Source organism: Halichoerus grypus, chromosome 1 (genome assembly GCF_964656455.1).
Source record: "Halichoerus grypus chromosome 1, mHalGry1.hap1.1, whole genome shotgun sequence".
Lineage (NCBI taxonomy): Eukaryota > Metazoa > Chordata > Mammalia > Carnivora > Phocidae > Halichoerus > Halichoerus grypus.
Window position 1 is genome coordinate 106,250,075 of NC_135712.1, and position 22,815 is coordinate 106,272,889.

The window sequence follows — 22,815 nt, forward strand, 5'->3', positions numbered from 1 at the left end:
CTCCTCCGTGAACTTGTGCCCTAGGAAACGCCTGCCGGAGCTATGGATGACAGGGAGGTCTCCATCGCTGTTGCAGAGCCCCCAGACCCTTCCCCCTCTTCTTGGGGGACTTCTTGGTCCCTGGGGTGGGAGTGCCGCGTTCCTCAGAGCTGCTGTTGCACTGGCCGTGCGTGCTTCCGTAGGCCTCTCTAGGGTCTGTGCTGTCCCCGCACATCAGCTCTGTCCCATCTTTGCATCTCCCGCAGGACCTGAGGGCCGGCACTGAAGTGAGGTGCCTTGTTAACTGGATATATTAAAGACGTTCATGCATGTGATTTTAATACCGGGAAAGTCAGCTACCTATTCTGATGTAGGCTTAGTTTCCCCAAATTTCCCATAGGGCATTTATGTGGCTTCTCTCTTACCAGATGCTGTGAAAATAGAAGACGTTACTAGAAAACTGCCTAGTTCTACAGGGTTTACATATAATGACCTCTTAGTAACAAATGTGCCAGTAGAAAACAGGCCTTAAACTTTTGGTGAGGAATGTAGGCATTGTCCTCATGGAGGAGGACCACTTTCTTTCCCTGTGGCTGGGCTGGCCTTCAGCAGGTGGCTGAAGAATTAAGGATGGGTGCTGGATCTAGGGAGACGTGAAAGGAGCTAAGGAGCCTGGGGCCGCTGGGGTCAGGCAGAGCAGGGTGGCCCAAAAGCCATGCTAAGAAAGACTTCAAGGAAATCTGTGTCCCTGGATTACCTAAAAATTGCCTAAGTTTGTCATCTGGACACGAGCATAACTTTATTATCCAAAACATTTGAAGTTATTTGTGATCTTAAAGTAATTTTAATGATGAATCATGGCACAGGTCAGTAGTGAGTTCCCTTTAGTTATACATTGGGATCAGAGGTAGGAAGAAATTTTATCTCAGAATAATCCTCAATTCCAGAGATTTTCATAGCATTCTTTTCCCCTCAGTGAAGGAAGTGATTTTTTTAAATAGCATATTTTTTGCTCAATTTACCTATGTAGATATAGAAAACTTAGTTTTCAAAAACTCTCCTTCACCTTCCCTCTATTGAAAGTGCAACGTAGCATGGTGGGAAGGATTTAGGGGCCCTAAGTTTGAATTCTGCCTCAGCTACTTACTAGCTTTGTAACCCTGAGCAACTTAATTTCTCTGAACATCAGATTCTACATCTCTGAAATGAAAATGTTAAGACCTTGTAAGGTTCTCGAGGGTTGGATATAGTCAGAGTAATCATTATTTGGGGGGATCAGTGTGTGTGTGGGGGGAGACCAAAATGGTATAATGTGCTTAACTTCTTCAGGTAATTGAAAGGTAATCAAATTATAGAAGCAATGTTGGCTTGAATGAGGGTTGTGTTCTCATTCTGTGTTTCTTAAGGGAAATAATTTCCATTGCTTAATTCTTTGCAGAATAATGGGACCACTGAGCATCAGGTGGAATCTTTCATACGGAAAAAACTGGAGTCACTGTTAAAAGAATCTCAAATTCGAGACAAAGAAGATCCTGATAGTTTCACAGTGAGGGCTCTACTCAAGGCCACGCACGAAGGCTTAAATGCACACCTGAAACAGGTACACAATTCCCTCTTGTACTTGCCCTTCGATAGGAAAAAGAAAGGACCTCATATTCTGTTTTTGATCATTTGTCATTTGTGAAATTCTCCAACTTCTTCCATTTCTCTCCTTGTATTGCTCGAGAAATGAAAATCTCCTATTGCGAAATGATGTGAGAAATTGTTAAAAGTGGATGGGCAGGGGTAACTCAATTCTGCTTCACTGGGACCCTCAGGACAAAGCACAGTGGCCCCGGACTCATCTTCCCCATGCCTGCTCAGCTGAGGGAAAAGGCTCGAGCCCACCGTGTGCGGCAACCCCCACTTCTCCCCGGCCGGTCGTCCTCCATGACTGGACCTCCTGAGCGCGTCTTCCATCTGTCCGCTTCTCGTGTCCGTGGCTGAGTCCTCATCTAGGCCAATGTCAACTGTCACCTGGACCTTTCTTGCCCTCCTTCAATCTGATCTCCACTCTGAAATTCGCATGATGTTTTAAAAATGGAAATCTGATCATGTCACTCACTCTACTGTTCAAAATTCTCCAGTGGCTTCTCGTTATGATTGGGATAAATTACAAACTCTTTAACCAGGCTTTCAAGGACCTGTGTCATTGCATCCTTATCTACCTCTCAGATCTTCTCATTTTCCCTGTCACACTGCTTCCCACAATTGTCCCACCAGTCACAACTGTTTGTATGTCATGGTCTTCCTCACGTTCTTTTCTCTCTGCCCGGAACACTCCACTCCTACCTCTGCTCTTGCTAACTCCTACTTAGTCTTTTAAATTCCAGCTTCACTGTGATGCCCCAGATGAGTCCTGCCTTGGCCTGGGATTAGGTTAGTTATCCCCTTTATATTGTCCATGGTAGCCTGTTACAGCTTCTCTTTTCTGAAGGTTTTTTTTTTTGTTTTAACACATATGCAATTATTTGCTCAATATCTATCTTCTCAACTCGATTATAGATTCCATGAAGACAAAACCATGCCAGTCTTAATAACCATTATTTTTCTGACTTGTTATATGAAGTTGCTGAAGGAATGAATGGTTTGGGCTCCAGCTGAGATTTTAACCCTGTTTTCTAATAGAAATATCAGAAATGGACAAGGAAAAAGAAGGGTGGGTTTATTGATATTATCATTGCAGGGCATTGAGGGCACTTACTCTGGCCTAGAGGAGATCCTTGGGGTCACTCGCTCTGCTAATAGCAGATTTCCCTGCTACTGCCGCCTGCCCTCCGGGACTCAGGGGTCCCCAGGCAGAGGGAGGATCATATGGGGTGACCATGCTTGAATCTAAGTGACGACTCAGCATTGGTGGTTACTCTCTAGAGTTTGTGCTGAGCTCTGGTTGGGCAACTTAGCTCATATACCCACCCCTCACCTAATCACCGTGGCCCTGAGTACATGTCCTGCCTGGAACGATAACTTGCCAAGGATGTAGGATAATATTGGCTTGTGAATGCCAGGGAACTTACCGCTGGAAGTAGTGCCAAGGTCAGCCCCTCGGACGCTGCATGTTAGGCAGAATGGAATACTGGGGAGGCCACCGAAATGTAAATTACAGTATTACCGCCCTTACTGTTGATCATATGATTCTGAATTTTCTTAGAAGTTTCTATAAATAGCAATAACTTCTTCCCCTTCACCCTCCCCTTCCAGCCACTTAGTTTTAACCACACAAATGTCTGTAAAATTGGTTAGCTCATTCGGTTAGCTCACTTGATTTCTGCTTCTCGTTCTTCGTGAACTCTCATTGGTTAATCTGGGCCAGCCACTTCCCCTGACGCTTTTGGAGAAATCTTTGCTCCATCCTAGATCATTCCAATTGGACAGGCCACAGCAGGTCTTAGAGATTTGGGATGAAACAAATTAAACCCATCCTTCTTTTGCTCTTCATGAAAGAAATCCTAGTGATAATTTCCCTATCAGGTAAGATGGTAAGGGATCTCAAATTTCCAACATGTGGTGGAACAAAACTCATCCCCCTTTTTCTTATTTTTTACTTTCCATTCAATCTGGGTGACCATAAGAATGCATTATACTCATAACGTGGAGCCTGTGACTTTAATAAACTGGGCTGTAAAGTGTTGAGGTTTTTAACACTGCTGTTAGTTTTTAAAACATGGTTCTGGGTTCAGTGGGCAAACAAAGACGAGTCACTGTTGAGATAAGTCCTCCATCTGTGTTGGATACACGTGCATATAGAGAGCCAAGGCTGAGGATGGACCATGTGGTTCAGGGCAGCGTGTCACCTAGCTTCCTTCTTGCTGGACTGTCATTCAGCCATGCAGCACTGCATTCTCCTTGTGCTCTCTTTCCCCTGGCAAGCCCTGAAGTAAAAGAAAAATGAAGTGCTCATCCTTCAGGCTTGAAGAACATAGTAGACACCAGAAAGATGCCTGTCCTTTGGAGTTCTTAAATCTTTTTTTTTTTTTTTTTTTAACATACCATTGGCAACTGTCTGGATGGCCATAATTATTCCCTAAGCAGACTTTTCCTGCTCGTCTGCTGTCCCACCTGCTCTAATTTCTCAATTATCCCACTACCATAGTGATATTTCAGAAATGGGCATCTGATAATGCCATTCTCTTGTTTTAAACCATTCAAAGTCTCCTCATAGTGTGGAGGATAATGTTCACCCTCCAGGATATAGCCCATAAGACCCTTTCCCCATGCCCTGGCTCCAGGTCTGACTTGTCCCCCAGTGCGCATGCATACAAGTACACACTCACCCTACTTCCTTTGTCTCCTAGCAGGTACTGTGTTCTTAGCGCTTGGCTTTTGTGTTTGCTCCTCCCTTGGCCACCACACACTTCCTCCTTCTCATCTCACTTAGAAAAGGTCTACCCATCTTCCGGCTTCAGCTTTTGCCTGTCTCCGTGGAAGTCCTCCTTGATCCTCAAGTCTGGGTAGGTGGCCTTCCCATGCCATCCTGCCATGCCCTGCACTTTCCCCATCAGAGTCTTATTACAGTGTGTTGTGTTCATTTGTCTCCACCATTAGATTGCAAGCTCAGTGAGGACAGCGTCTGCATCTCTTTTGCTTGCTGTTGTCTTTGTATTCATGCCAAGTTCCTAGCACAATGTCTGATCCGCGGATTCATTAAAAAATGTGGTACTGATGCTCAGGGAGAGGTCAAGTTGAAGATAGGTACTTGTGTGTATTACCCTCCTACATAAAGAGGTCATGCGAGATGGGAGAAGTTGGGAGAGAGCAAGCCAGAGAGATGATTTCGAGCTACACAGAACCCCTGTTTTATCACTGACTAGCTTTGTGGCTTTGGGCATATTATCTAACTTCACTGTATTTCAGTTTTTCCTATTTGTAAAATGGGATTTTAACCATATTTCTCTCTGAGGGTTGTTGTATATATTAAATGAGAATATATGTAATGCACTTAGCATAATCCTTGGGGCATAGGAGGCGCCTACTAAATAGGATGACCATACACTTCAACTTAAATGGGACAGCCCTGCTTTATACGTATTGTCCCAGCGTGATTGTTAAAAGTGCCTCATTTCACTCTTCAAAGGGTTTGTTTTGGACAATAAATGACATGGTCCCCTGACTGGTAGGTGCACTATTCGAAGTAGAAAGGAATTCAGAGGTTAAGTGATCCATTCCTCTCCCATTCCACAGGTAAGAAAACTGAGGTCAGGAGAAGGGGACAAATGGACAAAGGACATTTAGCTACTTGGTGTCAGAACTGGGTCTTCTAACTTAGAAAGCGTATCTGGCTACCTTCTTAACTCTAGGGTTTTTGAACAGTTAATGATCAGCTTCAGTAGATCTTCGGAAGACACTCAATAGACATTAACCAGTCCAATGAAATTACCCTGTAACCCCCCCTCCCACCCCTCCGGCACTTTCTGAACTATCTCTTTCCCCAATCAATTCTTAACCTTTCCCCATCCCCACTCCCAATTACATCTTTGATTAGTTTCTATGGATATACATCAGTGCCTCCCTGGCCTTTTGCTCACCCACATTTATTCCATTTATGTGGTTATCTCCGCTTCTTTGTTAGCCAGAAGGCCTAGGAGGCTAGGGCCTGCTGATCTCTCCTTATACCATGTCCTTAGCTGTGAACCAGCTAATATATATTTTTAGGGATGACAATTGAGAAAGAGCCTAAACCCCTTTGGCCCGGTGGCCTTTCTTTCCCCTAATGAGAGGTGGGCTTGAGTGAGGAGATCTCTAGCCTGGAAAATTAACCCACATGAGGAAAATTTCGGAGGCTGCAGGACCTCTTCTAGATGCTCACCACAGAGGGAATTAATTTCAATGAACAGATAAGCTCTGCTGTGGTTTGCTTAAACAAACAAAAACAATCTTAATACCTAATAGATGTATTGGGTTTTATTTATTTTTAACGTTTTACAATCCCAGGTAGCAGTATTCAAGCAATGTGATGATGATGATGATTTTTTTAGTCAACAGAATTGGCTCTTAAAGACTTTTGGCCATTTTTCAAAATTAAATCTACTTTTAACTAAAGATGATTATCCCCACTCGGGGCATTCAAAAGAATACCTCTTGTGCTGTGGAGAGTCTTGTGACCAGGCACTAGAGGGACCGGCACAGCTGGACATTCCTGAGAGGCCCTTGACACCAGTTTGGGGAAGCGGTTGGCAGTTACTGTCTCCTGGTTGGTGCCCACACTTCTCCAGTCCAACGTCTCCCTCTCTTGAGGCAGACTCCACAACTTTTGGGGTAGTGAAGGTGTGGAACAGGAGGAAATGGACGGGACCTCCTTGTTCTACCCTAAGCCAAAGAGGGTTCCCCGCCATTTCACCAGAACTAAGGCAAAAACACAAGCGAGGAAGAGAAATAGTCATATTATGTTTTATTTACTCAGCATCCAGACGTGAAAGAAAATGGAAAGAAATCACATGGACGATCCCTCATGACCAACTTTGGAAAACATAAGGTATGAATTAAGAGTGACAAAGGTACATAATCCAATTAATTTAAAGAGACTGGAAAGTAACAGGACAGTATCATCATAACCTTGGAATAGCTGAAGATTTCTTAAATAGGACCCCAGAAAAGAAAAAGATTGATAAGCTACTTTAAAATTTAAGAACCTCTCAGGAAATTCTTATTCTTATTCCTTAATAAGCAAGTTGCATACTGGGGAAGAGTATTTTTGATACACATATCCAACAAAGGACTTATATCCTGAATATATAAAGAATTCTTACAAATCAATACAAAAGATACCATAATTTTTTTAAAAAAATTTATTGATTTTAGAGAGAGAGAGGGAGAGTGAGAGAGTACACACAAGTGGGGGGAGGGGGAGAGGGAGAGAATCTTCAAGCAGACTCCCAATCCCACGACCCCATGAGATCATGACCTGAGCCAAAACCAAGGGTCAGATGCTTAACCAACTGAGCCACCCAGGAGCCCCCATAGTGTTTTTTTTTTTTTTTTTAATGAGCAAAAGACTTCAGCGGTCTTTCACAAAAGAAGATTTCCAAATGGTTAGTGTGGAAAAGGTGCTCACCCTTATCAATCCTCTAGGAAATGCAAATTAAATGATGATGAGATTTCATATATACCCATATATATACCCATCACAATAGCAGACATAAAACGATTGACAGTACCAAGGGCTAGTGAGGGTGCTGAGCAGCTTGAACTTTATTCACTGCTGATGGGAGTGTGCATTTGTGCAACCGCTTCACACTATTTCACAGCATCTACATCTAAAGCTGTGTTATGCACCATGTCTTACCAGTTCCGTTGTTGTGTTTCAGCCTCATGACATATACCTAATATTTGTAGTGGCATTAGTTGTAATAGTACAAACAGGAAACTGTTCAAACGTCTGTCAACAGTGGAATGAATAAAAATTGTGGTGTATTCACATAAGGGAATATTTTTCAGCAATGAAAATGACAAAATTACAACTACATGCAATAATATCTTTATAAACATGACATTGAGCAAAAGAAGCCAGACCCAAGATAGTACATACAATTTGGTACGATTTATATGAAGTTTAAGAATAGGCAAAAAAGATCTCTGAGATGTAAGTCAGGATAGTAGTTACCTTTGGGGAGGAGGTAATGACTGAATGGAGAATCAGAAGGCTTTTGGGCACCTAATACTTCATTTCCTCATTTGGGTGGTATCATTTTGTGGAAAGTCATCATGCTTAAGATTGTTGTATTTTTCTACGCGTATGCTATGCTTCAATAAAAAGGTAAAACATAGTATACGAAGAACCGGTTATTGGGTGGTAAACTTTAAGCATGAAGTTTCTGTAATGCCATTCCTTGTACTTTAAGGAATGTTGTATCTGGAGTTTCTTGCTCCATCAATAGGATAATTTATTAAAAGGTTGGGCAAAGTAGTCGTTATAATAAGAAATTGAAAAAACCAAAATGTTCACCCATAAAGACTTCTTCAGTGCATGATTCATTCACATAATGGACAATTATGCAGCCATTGAAAGATGAAAGAATACTTTAGCTATGATAGAATTAAAACTGATTAGACCTCAAATCATAAGAGTGAATGTCCACAAGACTATTTATGGGTTATTTTTTTTTTTTAAAGATTTTATTTATTTGAGAGAGAGAATGAGAGAGAGAGAGAGAGAGAGAGAGCATATGAGAGGGGGGAGGGTCAGAGGGAGAAGCAGACTCCCTGCTGAGCAGGGAGCCCGATGCGGGACTCGATCCTGGGATTCCAGGATCATGACCTGAGCCGAAGGTAGTCGCTTAACCAACTGAGCCACCCAGGCGCCCCGTGGGTTATTTTAATAAATATGAAGAGTATTTATGTTGAAAGTCAATATTCTGTAGCTTACAGAATGACTTTCCACACCACCTCATTTAATCATCACAGCACTAATCCCTTAAAATTGTTGTTACTCTCCTTTCCTTAAAACAAAAACAAAAACAAAAAAAACCATAATAGGAAGCTAGAGAGGTTGGCCAACTAGCCCGCTTAGTGAGAGGCCAAGCTGGAATGTGAGATCATCAGATGCCAGTGTTCCACACCATGCACTCTGAGGCTCTCAAAACATCAGTAACACCTGAGAAGGTTCTAGACTAAATTGGCGCCGTACTGTCAGTGAAATAGACTTGAGTGTGTTTATGCCAGCAGTGCGGCTTGGCGTTTTATTTGTTGAGTAAGAGAAAATCTGGAGGGTGATGTGGTTCCATGGTAATGCAGGGGTGGGCTCCCTTTTCCTTTCTAAGCTGCAGTCCTCAGATGTCTAGGGTACCCTCTAAAGATCTTACCTTTGTTTGTGGAAGCTGTTGTTTTGGTGCCGAATTTTTCTGCAATTACAGGGTCCCTTCCCATCATTTGTTTTTTCTGTTATGTATTGCCAAATATTGGGGTTATCTCTAATGTGTTGGGATAAAACAGCATCTTTCCAAAGTCTTTATTTCTGACAGCCTTTAGTCCTGCTGCCTTTCAGCCTGAATCCTGTGGGTAATAATTTTTATTCTGTTGGTAGAAATTAAAATGGGTCAAAATCTCAAAAGTGCGGTTTGACTTAGACAGTTACTTAAGTGCACGCTAATCAAAAGCAGGAAAAAGTTATTCATAAAAAAAATTACTACTTGTCTTTTTTGTCAAATCTGTCTTTTATAAGTCAGCAAGAATAGTGAATTTCCTAAATAAAAGAACATTTTATCCCCTTATAATCATTTGAATAGATATTATAACTATGACCCTTCTGCTCTTGAGACCTTCAATGCATGACTAATAGTCTTTCTAAAAGACACATCTTTTGTGGCTTAGAAGTCAGTTTTACAGTAAGAAAGCCTCAGTTTTGCCTTAATATTATAATATAATTATGATCATAGACTTGCTTGTTATTAGTGGTAAGGCAAGCTGCAATATTTGGTTAATTTGTTTTCTTCCAAGTAATTGTCCTTTTTGCATATATTATAATGCCCAGTCCATTCTCTGTATGTTGTGGACGTACCTGATGCCGTGAGTTTGTTGTTAAGTTTACTGTGATTTTCCAGCAGAAAACCACAAAATCACGGTCTAAGTCGTATAGTACTGATGACGAGGAGGACACACAGCAGAATCCTGGCAAGGAGACTGGCCAGCTGTACAGGTAAGAATGTGTCTCCACGTGTCTTGCTTAGACTCCCGGGGCCTCTTCAGCTTGTCTGTTGTAGTTGTATGTGTCTAGAGAAGTGGATCACAAGGCCAAGTGCTCAGTGCAGCAGGACGTGGGAAGAGGAACTGGGTATGAGATAATAATACATGGAGGGGTTACACTGTGTGCCTGGCACCCAAGTGCTAGCTGTGACAGTGGTCAGGTCTCTTCAGAGAAGAGAGAGCGGCCACAGGAGCTAGTCTGGGGGGTTCTCCTAGGAGACTGAAGGAGATGATGGGTGATGAGCACATGTGAACAGCTAGATATCTGAAATCAGCCAGACTTGAAACTCTTGTTCCTTCACCACTAACACGGGACAAGTTAGGCTTCTCATATGTTTCTATTTCTTAGGGTCATTGTGAGGATTAAAGGAATTAAACTACTTAGCCTGATAAGCCCTGTTCCAATTAACTAAGCACTCAAAAATATTAGCTGCTGTTTTCTTTATTATTGCCAATAGAATTTGAGATGAATAAGATGATTTTCTGGCAGCTTGTGTATACAGTAAAGTCACAGAGGAATGTAAATTATATCATAGATAAGCGCGAGCACACACACACACGCACACACACACACACACACACACCCTTGTGCCTTTATTGAAAGACTGAAATTAAATGGACTTAGAAGCATAAAGCGGTCTTGTAGGAATGGATGACATTTAGTGCTCAATTAAATTTTATATTTCGCTTTGCTTCAACAGAATGTCCATACATAACATGGTAACTAGTAAGGGCAGAGAGGATGTGTGTGGTTCCTACCTTTAGGGTACAGAAAATTCAATACATAGTTACAGTAAAGGAATGGGATCACCTTCCAGGAGACCTCTGCTGTGAATGTTCTCAAATAGAAGTCCGGGTTCCCTTCCTGCCAAAGTGGAGGAGATGCCTGGTGAACTCTGGTGTTACTCGCTACCTGGGGAATGGTAGCAATCAAGCCCTTCACGGCAGAACTCACAAATACCTGATAAGACACTGATTCTCAGCCGAGCAGTGAATAAAACCACATGAGTAGGGTATTGTGGTGGAAAGAGAGCTGAACTAGGACTCTTACTTGGGTTCTAATCCTGGCTCCACTAGGAGCAGGTTAGGGAAGGTGGAGTAACCACAAGCCCAAACCTCTTCCAGCTCTAAATGACATGAGTCCTGGCTGTGTGTGTCACAGGTTGGGTCGCCGCAGGAAAACCATGAAGCTCTGCCGAGAGCTCTCTGACTTGGTGGTGTATACAAACTCAGTGGCGGCCCAGGACATTGTGGATGATGGTAAGGAGAGAGTTTTTCTTCTTGGGTAAACATTCTTGACCTTTCTTTGTCAACCGTTTACTAATTGTTTGTTAATCAGATCATCAGCACACATTTCTGGAACTGTGTATCATCCAACGTGTCAGGAAACTGACTGCCAGTATAAGGCTTCACTAACAGTGGGTGCCATATTGATTACTGTGGTAACCTGATTGGCTGGGCAGAGGAAGACTTCATTATTATGTAAAGACAAATGCATTATAGCAACGTCTTGCCCAAGGCGTGAATTATGGAGACCTGACCTGCTTTGGTGGCCAGGTCACAGAAGGAAGTTCCTAGTGTGAATGACCAGAAGAAAGAAGAACGCTAAAATAACACCTCAAAAATTCCACTATTTTGTCATCGGAAATTTTGACTTTGATGAAAATAATTTAACCCACAGATTGAAGTTTTAACAGAAAGGGCAGGAATTTCAGAAGCACTGATCCTTTCACTGATTTTCACCTATTATTTGCATCATGTTGCATTGAGAAATCCTAGTCACAAGTGTTCTTACCCCGGACTTTCCAGCTAGCTGCTCTTCTTCCCTTTATCCTCTTCCTTTCTCATTTCTGTTTTGTTCAGTTACTGAATGCTTATAGAAATAAACTCCAGTCATGTGGCTTTTCAATCTAATTTTAATTTTAGTGGAAGTAAAATGTAAATTAAAAATCTCTCATTTTCCCAACAAATCTTAGTGAAGAAAAACAACATTGTATGGAGTCTTATGTCTGTAACAAATCTCCAGGATTCTCTTCTCAAATCTTTCTTTTTTGTTTTTCCCTTTCCACAAGTGTATCTTTTTCTGTCTTACCTTTGGTGTTGATTCCTTCCTCAAATGGAGACAATTAAAAAAAATTAATTTCACTTGCAAGAACATGAGAAACTGTCCTTATAATAACTGCCTATAGCTAGAAAATAAACTCAGTGAGTGGTTTAATGGAGTGAAAGGTGTATTTGGTTTAGAGGAATATAATTTTTTAAAAAGATTTACTTATTTATTTGAGAGAGAGAGAGAGAAAATGAGAACACGAGCCGGGGGGAGGGGCAGAGAGAGAGAATCTCAAGCAGACTTCCCCCTGAGCGCAGAGCCCGACGCAGGGCTTGATTCCGGGACCCTGAGATCATGACCTGAGCCAAAACCAAGAGTTGGACGCTTAACCAACAGAGCCACTCAGGTGCCCCAAGGAATATAATTTCTACTAAATATCTTAAGAAACCATAATTCTATTAGCTTAATAGAAAATAATATTGAGTACTCTTTAGCTCTTGAACTTAAGGAGTTTTTGTCGCGTGCACGTGTGTGTGTGTGTGTGTGTGTGTGTGTGTGTGTGTGTAGCCACAAAATGAGCAATAAATAACGAATGCGTGTCTTATCCCAAAGCAAAGCAACTCAAATCTATTCATATGCTAATTGATGCCATGCCTAACTAGCAAGGTCATCTTACTGATAATGTGGTGTACGTATTTATGTGGAGAGACAGAGAAAACAGTGGCACTGATTATAGTGTTACTGCACCCAACTGTGGCTTGTCAAAAAGACTGTGTATTTTCTCCTATCATGTTTATAGCATTACTCATCAAAATCTGCAAGTAAGATTGTTTTTAGTCTCCTTGACAAACATAAACTGTGTTAATAAGCGTGTCAATAAAATATACGTGATACTTGATAAGGAAAGAGTGTATATGAGGGAAATCATCAGATTAAAAACTGTAATTTCTTTGCCTCCATCTTGTATTTATGACCATGCCAAGTTGTATCTCTAGAGTGTAATTGTTGGTCATTTGGCTGGCATCTAATGTCTAAGGTTATGCAGTCCTGAGGACATCCGGGGCCCTGGGAGACTGTGTGCTCCAATTAACATGCACAGGGTGGATATAATTCAGGTCCAGTTGGCCCAGCAAGTCTATATAGTTCAACTCCTTGGCTTCATGAGCCGTGTCCTTCCGTCTGAGTTCAGACACACTCAGCTCATCAGAGTAAAGACTGGAATGGGAATGAGGCTCTGGGCCAGTTTGGGTCTTTATTTGGGCCAGCTTCTTCCAGCAGGTCCAGAAGACATATGAGTGGTCATTTTGGGGGTGGGGTGAGGATGTTTGGTGAAGGGGTAGGAGTGGTATGGGCATTATAGAAATGGGTTTCGGAGAAAAGTGTGGGGTATTGAATGCTTGGAGGTTAACTCCATCATGACCCTCAGATTTGGTGCTTCCTTGGCCCTGGATTGACACCACCTGATGATAGTCCAAGCAGAAACTTTAATATAGGCTTCCTATTCTTTTACCTCCCTTTATTTTTTCCATGGTTTATATGGATGGTAGATGATTGTTCTTGTTTCTGAGATTTTATTTTTTTATAATGCTCTTTTAAAATCTTTCTCTATTATTATTCCTTTTGCCCAAAAACTTTTGACTAGTTTCATAATTCTATTCAAATTAACAGTAAAATTCAGTTTTTCTCCTTTGGAATTGGTCTTTTATTTTCTTGGACCCTGAACGTTATCAGTTAATATGTGCTTCACATGTGTGCTTTTTAGATGAATGCCTTCAATGAATGTCTCCCTGTTGTCAGGAATAAGTTACATAGTAATAAGTTACATAGTTTTATTTATCCATGACTGTCTATATCTTTGGCAAAGATATTCTGTTGGAATCATGCCCCTAAAAAATAATTTTTCTGCCAGCCCTCTTCATACTAGCCAGATAGACATGAATTAGTGAGATGATTGAATTCCTGGGAGAACATGGGACTCAGAAATAGGCAGTTATCCTTGCAAGATGAGCAGCGCAGATTTGACCTCAAAATGGTAAAAGAGTCCCAAGAATGGGATTTTCTGGATCTTTCTTGGTCAGAAGCTACTCCTACTCTGGTTGAATTCACTCTTTTGCTCTGCATTTTATTATGGATATAATCTGATGTCTTAAAAAGTCTTTTGTGAGTGGTGGTTTTTGACTGAGGTTCTCACGTTTCTTTTTTCTTTATTAAAAACTGCCAGGAACCACAGGAAACGTGTTATCATTTAGTGAAACAAGAGCACATCAGGTGGTTCAGCAGAAATCGGAGCAGTTCATGATTTATAACCAAAAGCAGCTCACGAGGATTTACCCCTCCGCCTACCGCATTGATTCCAGTAACTTCAACCCTCTGCCCTACTGGAACGCGGGTTGCCAGCTAGGTGTGTATGCCTCGGGAAGCAGCAGTTCTCTGTATGTCCTGACTCCATGCTGCTTTCTTGCCTAATTCTCTCAAACTTTGAACTTGCGCAGTGGCACTGAACTACCAGTCTGAGGGGCGAATGATGCAATTAAATCGAGCCAAGTTCAAGACAAATGGCAATTGTGGGTACGTCCTCAAACCCCAGCAAATGTGCAAAGGTGCGTGTTCACTTCATAGTCATCTCTCTGATTGCAGGCATCTTACTGAGGGGTCTCTCTGGAAAATGTGATACTTCAGTGTTTTGCAACATGATTTTTTAAAAAGGAGATAGGTGAGGGTATTGGCATGTAAATTACAACTCTTGTCACAACTATTTAACATTTGGGTAGCATGACGTTTAGAATGTTCTCTTGGGAGGTTATGCACCTGAAGAGGGACACGAATAGCAATGGATTGTCATCTGAGACCCAGTGCCCCCAGCATGATACTCACTGGGCATTACTTATAAATTGTACTGCCTTGTAAGGTCTGAGTCCTGTCTTTCAGTGAGTCTGAAACCTGCTAGCAAAATTAAAATACCACCTGAAACAATTTTATCAAGCTCTTTTAGTCAGTGTAGTCCAATTATAAAACAGTGCTAACAACAGGGAAAAGATAATGTAGTGTCAAATCAAAAAACACTTGTTTTTGGTTCTGCTCTTGAAAATTCTTTAAAAATTTTCCTAGTTGGATTTTTAGCGATTCAGGTAAAGAAGTGTTGACAGATGTGCCTTCAGGATTTTAGGCTTTGCATGTTTTCTTGCTCCGCTGTTGACTTCGTTTCAGGTCTTCTTTCTGTTTGTTATAATCACTCTATATACCTACAATAGTTTGAGTTAGAAAATTATTTGAATCTGACATAATTGCTCCCCTTCTCTACCCTGTTGGCATTCCAAGAAAATGCCTCTCTTCCCCATCGCCATGATGGATAATTGCACCACAGACACTTTAAATTGACCCATTCCTTTGCCTTTGGGAGCATGGATTCTCACAACAACCCCCAGCTATAGAAAATGCCAGCTAGCATTGTCTTCAGGTGAAAGCCACACTGATAGTTATGTGATCATTTCTTTGCTCCAAGAAACACTGTAATCATTCAGCATTTGTTGTTTCTTTGTTCTGCATGCTTGAAGGGTGTGTGTGTGTGTGTGTGTGTGTGTGTATGTATGTGTGTGTTCTCCCATGTTACCAACCTCAGATTTTAACCTCTGCTTTACTTGGCTTAGGTACTTTCAACCCTTTCTCTGGTGATCCACTTCCTGCCAACCCCAAAAAGCAGCTCATTCTGAAAGTGATCAGTGGACAGCAACTCCCCAAACCTCCAGACTCCATGTTTGGAGACCGAGGCGAGGTAAGCCATGTGTATGACCAAGTGGTTAATTACATGATTATGATTATTTTATTGTGTTTACATTTTTTTAAAAGATTTTATTTATTTATTTGACAGAGAGAGGCACAGCGAGAGAGGGAACACAAGCAGGGGGAGTGGGAGAGGGAGAAGCAGGCTTCCCACAGAGCAGGGAGCCCAATGCGGGGCTCGATCCTAGAACCCTGGGATCAAGACCTGAGCGGAAGGCAGGAGCTTAACGACTGAGCCACTGTGTTTACATTTTATCTGAAATATCTTCAGAGTTCTCTCTCTCTCTGTATGTGTTTGTAAACGAGCACTGACCTCAGCTCATCAGATATCAACTGACTTATTGGCAAAGCATTGACAGTTCCTTCTGGAATGTGGTACACCATCTATTTGGGAGGCATGCCATGTCGTTCCTCTCAGGAGTGGTTTATCACCTCAGGCTCCTTGCCACTCCTACTTGTTAAACCAGCATTTTTGGTTCTTGAACGTTGAGTGGGGACACCACACAGCCCTGCTGTTGGGTTCCACCATAAACTCTTTGTTGCAAATCTTAGCTGACCCGTGATGCTATGCGACCGTCCCCTTCACTTTGTCAGCCTTCGATCCCATTCTCCACAGGGGCTGTTTCCAGCCTTCTCTCGCCTCAAATGGGTGTTCTCATCACTTTCCTTTTCATCTTCAACAGATGGCACTGTGTCCTACCCCTCAGAAAGTAGGAGCTTCGTGTGGGATCGTTCGTTCCACCTCTGTTGCCTCCAGCCTAATCCACACCCCCGTTGTCTCTCGTCAGTTCTGCTGAGGTAGCCCCGCAGCTGACTGGTCTCCCTGCCTCCATTCTGTCCTCCTCTTAGCAGCAAGAGCAGTTGTTTGGACAGTATCAGAAAACGTAACCTTACCCCTTCTTTTATTTTTTCTTTTCTTCACTGTCTGCAAAAATGAAGACTCACTTCCTGTTTTTTCTCTCAGACTTTTTATTTTGAAAATTTTTGAACCTCAGAAAACTTGTGAGGATAGTAAAATTAATGCCATTGCTCCAGCATCTAGATTCACCAATAAAATAACTAAATGTTGTTATATTTGCTTTCTCTCTCTTTCATGTGTAGATGTGTATATGTCTGTGTATATATATGGATACACACATACCTGAGAGATGAAGCAAATGTAACAAAATTCAAAAATTATACACACATATATACATATATTTGCATTTCTTTGTAGAGTCATTTGAGAATAAGTTGTTGTCATCTTGACCCCTAAATACCTACGTACTTTAGCATTTATCTCCTAAGAATAAGAACATTCTCCTCTATAACCACAATACAATCATGACATTTAATATAGATATAATAATATCTAATATAAAATCTATATTCAGTTTCCTCCAGTTGTCCCCAAATTGTCCTTATATCTTCTTCTTTTTTCTTTTTTTCTTTATGTATTAAGGATCCAATGAAGGATCAGACATTGCTTTCAGTTGTCATTACTCTTTGGTCCTTTTAAAATCTAGAATAGTTCTCTACCTTTCTTATTTTGTTTTCATGATATTGACATTTTACAAAATGTCCAAGCCAGTTATTTTCAGAATGTCCTTCCATTTGAATTTACCTGATTGCTTCTTCATGATTGGAATAAAAAGAAATATATTTGCCCCCATCCAATTCCGTTCTTCCAGCATCTCATGGAGGTTACAGTCTGAAGAAGCTGATACTGGGGTCTTAGGTTTGCAGATGAGGAAACTGAAGCATAGGTACATAGTTTGCCTCGGGCAGCACAGGAGCCAAGTTTTGAAGGAGGAAGTTACTCTTCAAGCCTGTGGTCCTCTTGAATTCCTTATGAACAGAAGTCATCCTCATTAGCTGCCCCCCAAAATCTGAGATACTCAGTGGTCCAGTTTTACCACAGGGTTCTACTGAAAGGAAGAACTTCTAGCATCAAATGATTAATTGAAAATGAGTAAACTTCATGGTTTATTTAGTAAGCAAAAAATATGTGTATTCACCCAATGTTCTCAACATGTTTTTCCAACGTACTTCCAGCTCTTATTCCCTGAAGCTCCCCCCAAGACTCCATATTCTCCTTACTTTCCAAATTCCTAAAACGTTTTCTCAGACTTCGTAACTCTCTGTCTTTTACACTTTTAGATCAGCTCTTTCTGGGTTCTTAAGGTTTCAGTCTTTCATTGCTCATTATTCAGAACTTGCATGATAAAAGAGAGCTTACAAATGACCAACAAAGCAGGGTCCCTTCTCCTGGAGGGGAGGGAATGTGGGGGAGGTGGGAAGGAAGACTAAGCATTCATTTTTTCTATGGGTTCCTTTTTAATCTTGTTATTTTTTGATACTTTTTAAGTTACATTATAGTACACAATTGATTTAAATACAGTAAAGTGAACAAATCAGATGTGCATAGCTTGATTAATTATTATGCAACACAGAACATCTGAGAACCCCCCAGAAGTCTTCCATTCACCCTTCCAGTAAATATCTATTCCCAACCCCCCAAATCAAACACAAACCCCTATCACAACAGATTAATGTTGTCTATATTCAAACTTTGTGTAAATAGACTCTTATAGTATATGCTCTTTTTTTTTTTTAAGATTTTATTTTTTTAAGTAATCTCTACACCCAACATGGGGCTTCAACTCATAACCCCAAGATCAAGAGTTGCATGCTCATCCAACTGAGTCAGCCAGGTACCCCTAGTGTATACCCTTTTATGTATGAATTATTCAACATTATGTCTATGTTGCAGAACTTTTTCTTTTTCATTATTGTATGGTAGTCATTAAATGAATAATCCAAGATTCATCCATCCTACTCATGATAGACATTTAGGTTGTTTCCAGTATGTGACTATTATGAATACAGCTGCTCTGAGCATGGACAAAAGCTTTCATTTCTGTTAGATATATACCTCGAAATGGAGTTGTACGTTCATTGGATAAAACTGTAGTATCAGTAAATATTGGCAAACTAAAATTTAATCTTTGTTTTTCTGTTTCATATACCTAAATCTGTTGTACAGTTTCTCTTTCTTAGTAAGCACCTAATAAAACGGGTTACTATTGAAATGTGGACATTTTGGCCAATATTCTCAAATTAATTAACACACATATAGAAATGTGTTGGTTGTAATAATACCCTCTCTTTATTTACATAGATCATTGATCCTTTTGTTGAAGTTGAAATTATTGGATTGCCAGTAGATTGTTGTAAAGATCAAACCCGTGTAGTAGATGACAATGGTAAGATGATAATCTGTTTCCTTTTAATCAAGAGGCTCTAGAAATAAAATTTGCACTGAAAAAGAAAAATTTGTCGATGTAGAAGAGAAACAGATCCCTAAGATTCATAACTGCCATCTGAATTTATGTTAGTCTTTTAAACACATAAAACTGAGTAAATGTGGGATTGATGCATGGTATGTTTTGGTGGATTTGTAATCTAGACTCTTAAATTCTTTGCTTTTGAAGCAAAACTTTTTTTCTAATGAGGAGAATTAATGATATTTTAAAGGGCTGGGTTAAAACTTAGGAAAATGCCTCCATTACATTTTTATATTGTTATTTTCATGATGTAAGTTACTTTAGAGCTCTCATTCATGATGCCTGTATGTCTTGATTATTTTTCATTTTTTTTCTGGAATGTGTAAAACTCTATAAAGGCAAGTGTAGCATGTTCGGGCAAGTTTACTTCTTAATATGTCCATGTGGTGGTTGGGCGGCATTCTTGTATTCTGGCCATGATATAAAAAAAGCTTTCTTAACCGAAGCCTCATGGTGTTTGTTCATACATTTGACAAACATTATGGCATACCTATTTTTCTCAATCTCTAGTCATTAATACTCTAAATCTAAACCACAATCTTCAAAACATTTAAGAAATTAGAGGTTCATAGTGAGACCTTAAGAGGAGTTTTTCTTTTTTTTTTTAATTTAAATTCAATTAGCCAACATTTTGTACATCACTAGTTTCAGATTCTTTTTTTTTTTTTTTAAGATTATTTTAGTGAGAGAGTGAGCGCGAGCATGAGCAGGGGGAGGGGCAGAAAGAGAGGGAGAGACAATCTCAAGCCGACTCCGCACTGAGTGCGAGCCGGATGCAGGGCTCAATTCCGCCACCCCAAGATCATGACCTGAGCCAAAATCAAGAGTCAGACACTCAACCAACTGAGCCACCCAGGCGCCCTATTAAGAGGAGTTTTTCTAAGTGCTAACTTAAGGGAAGGAATTTGGGGATTCAAGAGTAGCATAAACCTATTACTTTAGGAAATAACATGCTTAAAGGAAGCAGACTTCCTATATTGCATTTTCCCACCAATGGGCATTGTTTTGTTTTTGTTTTTGTTGTTTGTTTGCTTGTTTTTTGTCTCAGAAGTAATTGAGAAGTCATTACTAAGGTAACAAAAACCCAGTCTCTTCTCTTGTTTAGAAGGGACATTTCAGTGATTTCAGTCCATAATTATTTCCTTAGCTGAGGCATTTTAAAGTAAGATTAAGTAGCTGATGCCTCCTGAATACATGTATTTAATAAAATTTATTTTCATTTTTAGAAGAGAAAAACAAACTTAGAGAGTACTTGAATTTTTATCAGTTTATATAATTATTTTATCCAAGAAAATTTTATCAAGAAATAAATGTATTTTTACCTTTCAGAATATGAGTTGAATTACATATCTTTCTATTTATTTTCAATAGCTATGAAAATATATCTTCCATGTATTAAGGTCTTGCTTCATGGGAAGGCACTAGAAAACAATAGTGCACCGTCTAATTTGGCTCTGTAACTAGCTGTGTGATCTTAGGTGCATTATTTTCTCTGCCTATCAATTTTCTCAACTACAAAATGACTTATAAATACTTGCATTTCTTACTTTAAAAAAAGCATTTGCTACTTGTGTAATTTTTTAAAAAATTATATAGTTTTGAAAGCTAATCATAATGTATTTTTTTCTTAATTAGAAAATAAACCACAAAACCCTTGCCTTGCCATCCTTAGAGGATTGCTATAAGAATTAATAAGATGCTATATGTACAGTAGCAGCATTGAAACCTACATAGCACCTTATAAAATGTTCATGGCAGTAGAATCTTTTGTGGGTGAGAAGCAGGATTCTTTATTTTTCTGGCAAGGTGGGAACTCTCTTTCTCTCTTTCTTACTTTTTTTTTTTTTTTGCTAAAACATTATTCTTAGATCGCTATTAAAGATATTTTTTGAGCTTATTGAAGCATTCTGAAATTGCCTAAAGGAACTTCCCCTACAATGCAATTTGGGCATCAAAGATTATTAGAATTGATGTAATCATTTACAGGCAATCTTCCTACCAATTATTTTCTAGCAATGGGGCGAATTCCAAGACTTTATTTCAGTAAGGCATCCTGGAGTGGCTTGGTCATCTTCACGAGTTTAATAACCATTGCAAACAATTTTCAGTCTGCTTTGCAGATGTTGCTGCCAATTCATTTTTAGCCAAGCCCTTTGCTTTTCTGATTTTTCTCTTCCTATTTCTCTGAGGATTTAACCCTGTGTGGGAAGAAACCCTGACATTTACAGTACACATGCCAGACATAGCTTTGGTTCGGTTCCTGGTGTGGGATCATGATCCAATTGGACGAGACTTTGTTGGACAAAGAACCGTGACCTTCAGCAGCTTAGTGCCCGGTAGGTAGGGGCTGGCCTTTCCTCTCTAGGCTGACCATTCAGTTTTCTATGGAAGGTTTAATATATGATATGTGATATATATGATATATAAAATATGTGTTATATGCGTGTTAACATGTTTTGTGAAATGTAAAGAATTATAGTAAAGTCAAATACTTCATTTAGTTGCACCCATGGGAAAGCCAAATGTAAGTCCAAGTTAAAGGAAACTATTTTCTCTGATTTTCTCAGGCTACCGGCATGTCTATTTGGAAGGACTGACAGAAGCATCTATATTTGTCCACATAACAATCAATGAAATCTATGGAAAGGTGAGAAAGATTGTAGGGCTTAAAGCCACATGCGACAATAATATGGTCCTTATCAAAGTTATTTTTTTGACTAATCGCTTAAAAGGCACATACATCTTGACAAAGTTGTTCTTTAGCAGAAAACTAGGGAGAAGCCCAGCGAGCCCCATGTGCTAAGCCTGTCAGGTCCTGTCCTGATCCATATGTGCTCCTTCCCTTGTTTTGGGGTGTGGAAAACGCTAATCTCTCAGATGGTCCTTTGTTTCACTACAAGAGTAAATATATACTTAAACATTGAATTTTATTTTAAGAAGACCTAGCCGGCTGCAGCAGGAAATGGGGCGTCTCAGATGTCTGACGGATTACCAGTACTAACCGGACTGTGATTCTAGCCAGTGATTCATTCATTTGGTGCCATTGTATTTAGCTGAAAACCTAGAACTCCATAAATGCATCTAAAGCCACCCACAGGACTTTTAAGGACGTTATAAGGATTTTCTTTTAAGAAATAGACTACAAAAATGTATTCTAGTTTTCTCCTGATGCGACTCTCTTCATTACACAACTCATTTGAGGTTTACAAATCAATAGGCTGTCCTTTAGTCATGCCACGTAACTGGGGACTTGGCCCCTGGAATGAATTTCCGGGACCAGGTGTGATTTGGAGGGACTGTAAGAGTCTTGGCTAGCACCTAGGAATGTCCAGTGCTCTATACTAGAAAAGTCTGCATTGCTTGGAGTTTCTCCTGTAGAGTTATAGACATTCTCTGTGCCTTAGCTTCCTCATCTGTAAAGGTAGGGTAAAAATATTACCCATCTCATAAAAAACTACATTATCCTTAGAAAGCCACCTGCCTGGCATATAGGAAATGCTCAAAAATGTTGGCTAATATTAATATTATTGTCACACAAGCCAATTTCTAGGAAGTGGACCAGTGCATGCTGAATTAGGGGGTATAATGTTTCTCCTTAGAGCAGTCGGTATGGGAGGGGCACTAAGGATTCTAATTTCTAAGAGTAATGAAGTTTTATTCTATGACTTTGAGTGTTTAGTCCTCGGTTTCTGCCTGTGCTGCTTGTTGTGATGCTTTCTCTGGCATAAATGCACACAAATGTCAATGACTGAAAATGATTCTTGAACTTCTGGGATCCCAGGTTAACTAAGTAGTTATCTCTAGCATTTATCCTGCTTGAAGGAAACAATAACATTCAGAATTTATTTAAAACTTGAGCCAGAAAGGAATTAAAATACGAAAATGAAAGTGTTCCATAGGATTTCCGTTCTCCTAAATAGATGTCTACGTCTAAGTCACATTATATATTACTTTCAAGGTGTA

At 40.1% G+C, this 22,815-nt stretch overlaps 1 protein-coding gene across 1 annotated transcript in view; it reads left to right on the forward strand.

The window, feature by feature from the left end:
- Nucleotides 1–22,815, forward strand: part of PLCH1 (phospholipase C eta 1) — a 202,163-nt gene that overhangs the window by 173,758 nt on the left and 5,590 nt on the right. Inside the window, exons 12-21 of the mRNA XM_036120610.2 lie at nucleotides 1,418–1,579; nucleotides 6,419–6,490; nucleotides 9,558–9,649; nucleotides 10,859–10,956; nucleotides 13,968–14,147; nucleotides 14,239–14,346; nucleotides 15,394–15,518; nucleotides 18,687–18,771; nucleotides 21,042–21,188; nucleotides 21,420–21,499. Coding sequence (XP_035976503.2) covers nucleotides 1,418–1,579; nucleotides 6,419–6,490; nucleotides 9,558–9,649; nucleotides 10,859–10,956; nucleotides 13,968–14,147; nucleotides 14,239–14,346; nucleotides 15,394–15,518; nucleotides 18,687–18,771; nucleotides 21,042–21,188; nucleotides 21,420–21,499 — 1,149 coding nt within the window. The remainder of the gene's footprint in view (nucleotides 1–1,417; nucleotides 1,580–6,418; nucleotides 6,491–9,557; nucleotides 9,650–10,858; nucleotides 10,957–13,967; nucleotides 14,148–14,238; nucleotides 14,347–15,393; nucleotides 15,519–18,686; nucleotides 18,772–21,041; nucleotides 21,189–21,419; nucleotides 21,500–22,815) is intronic.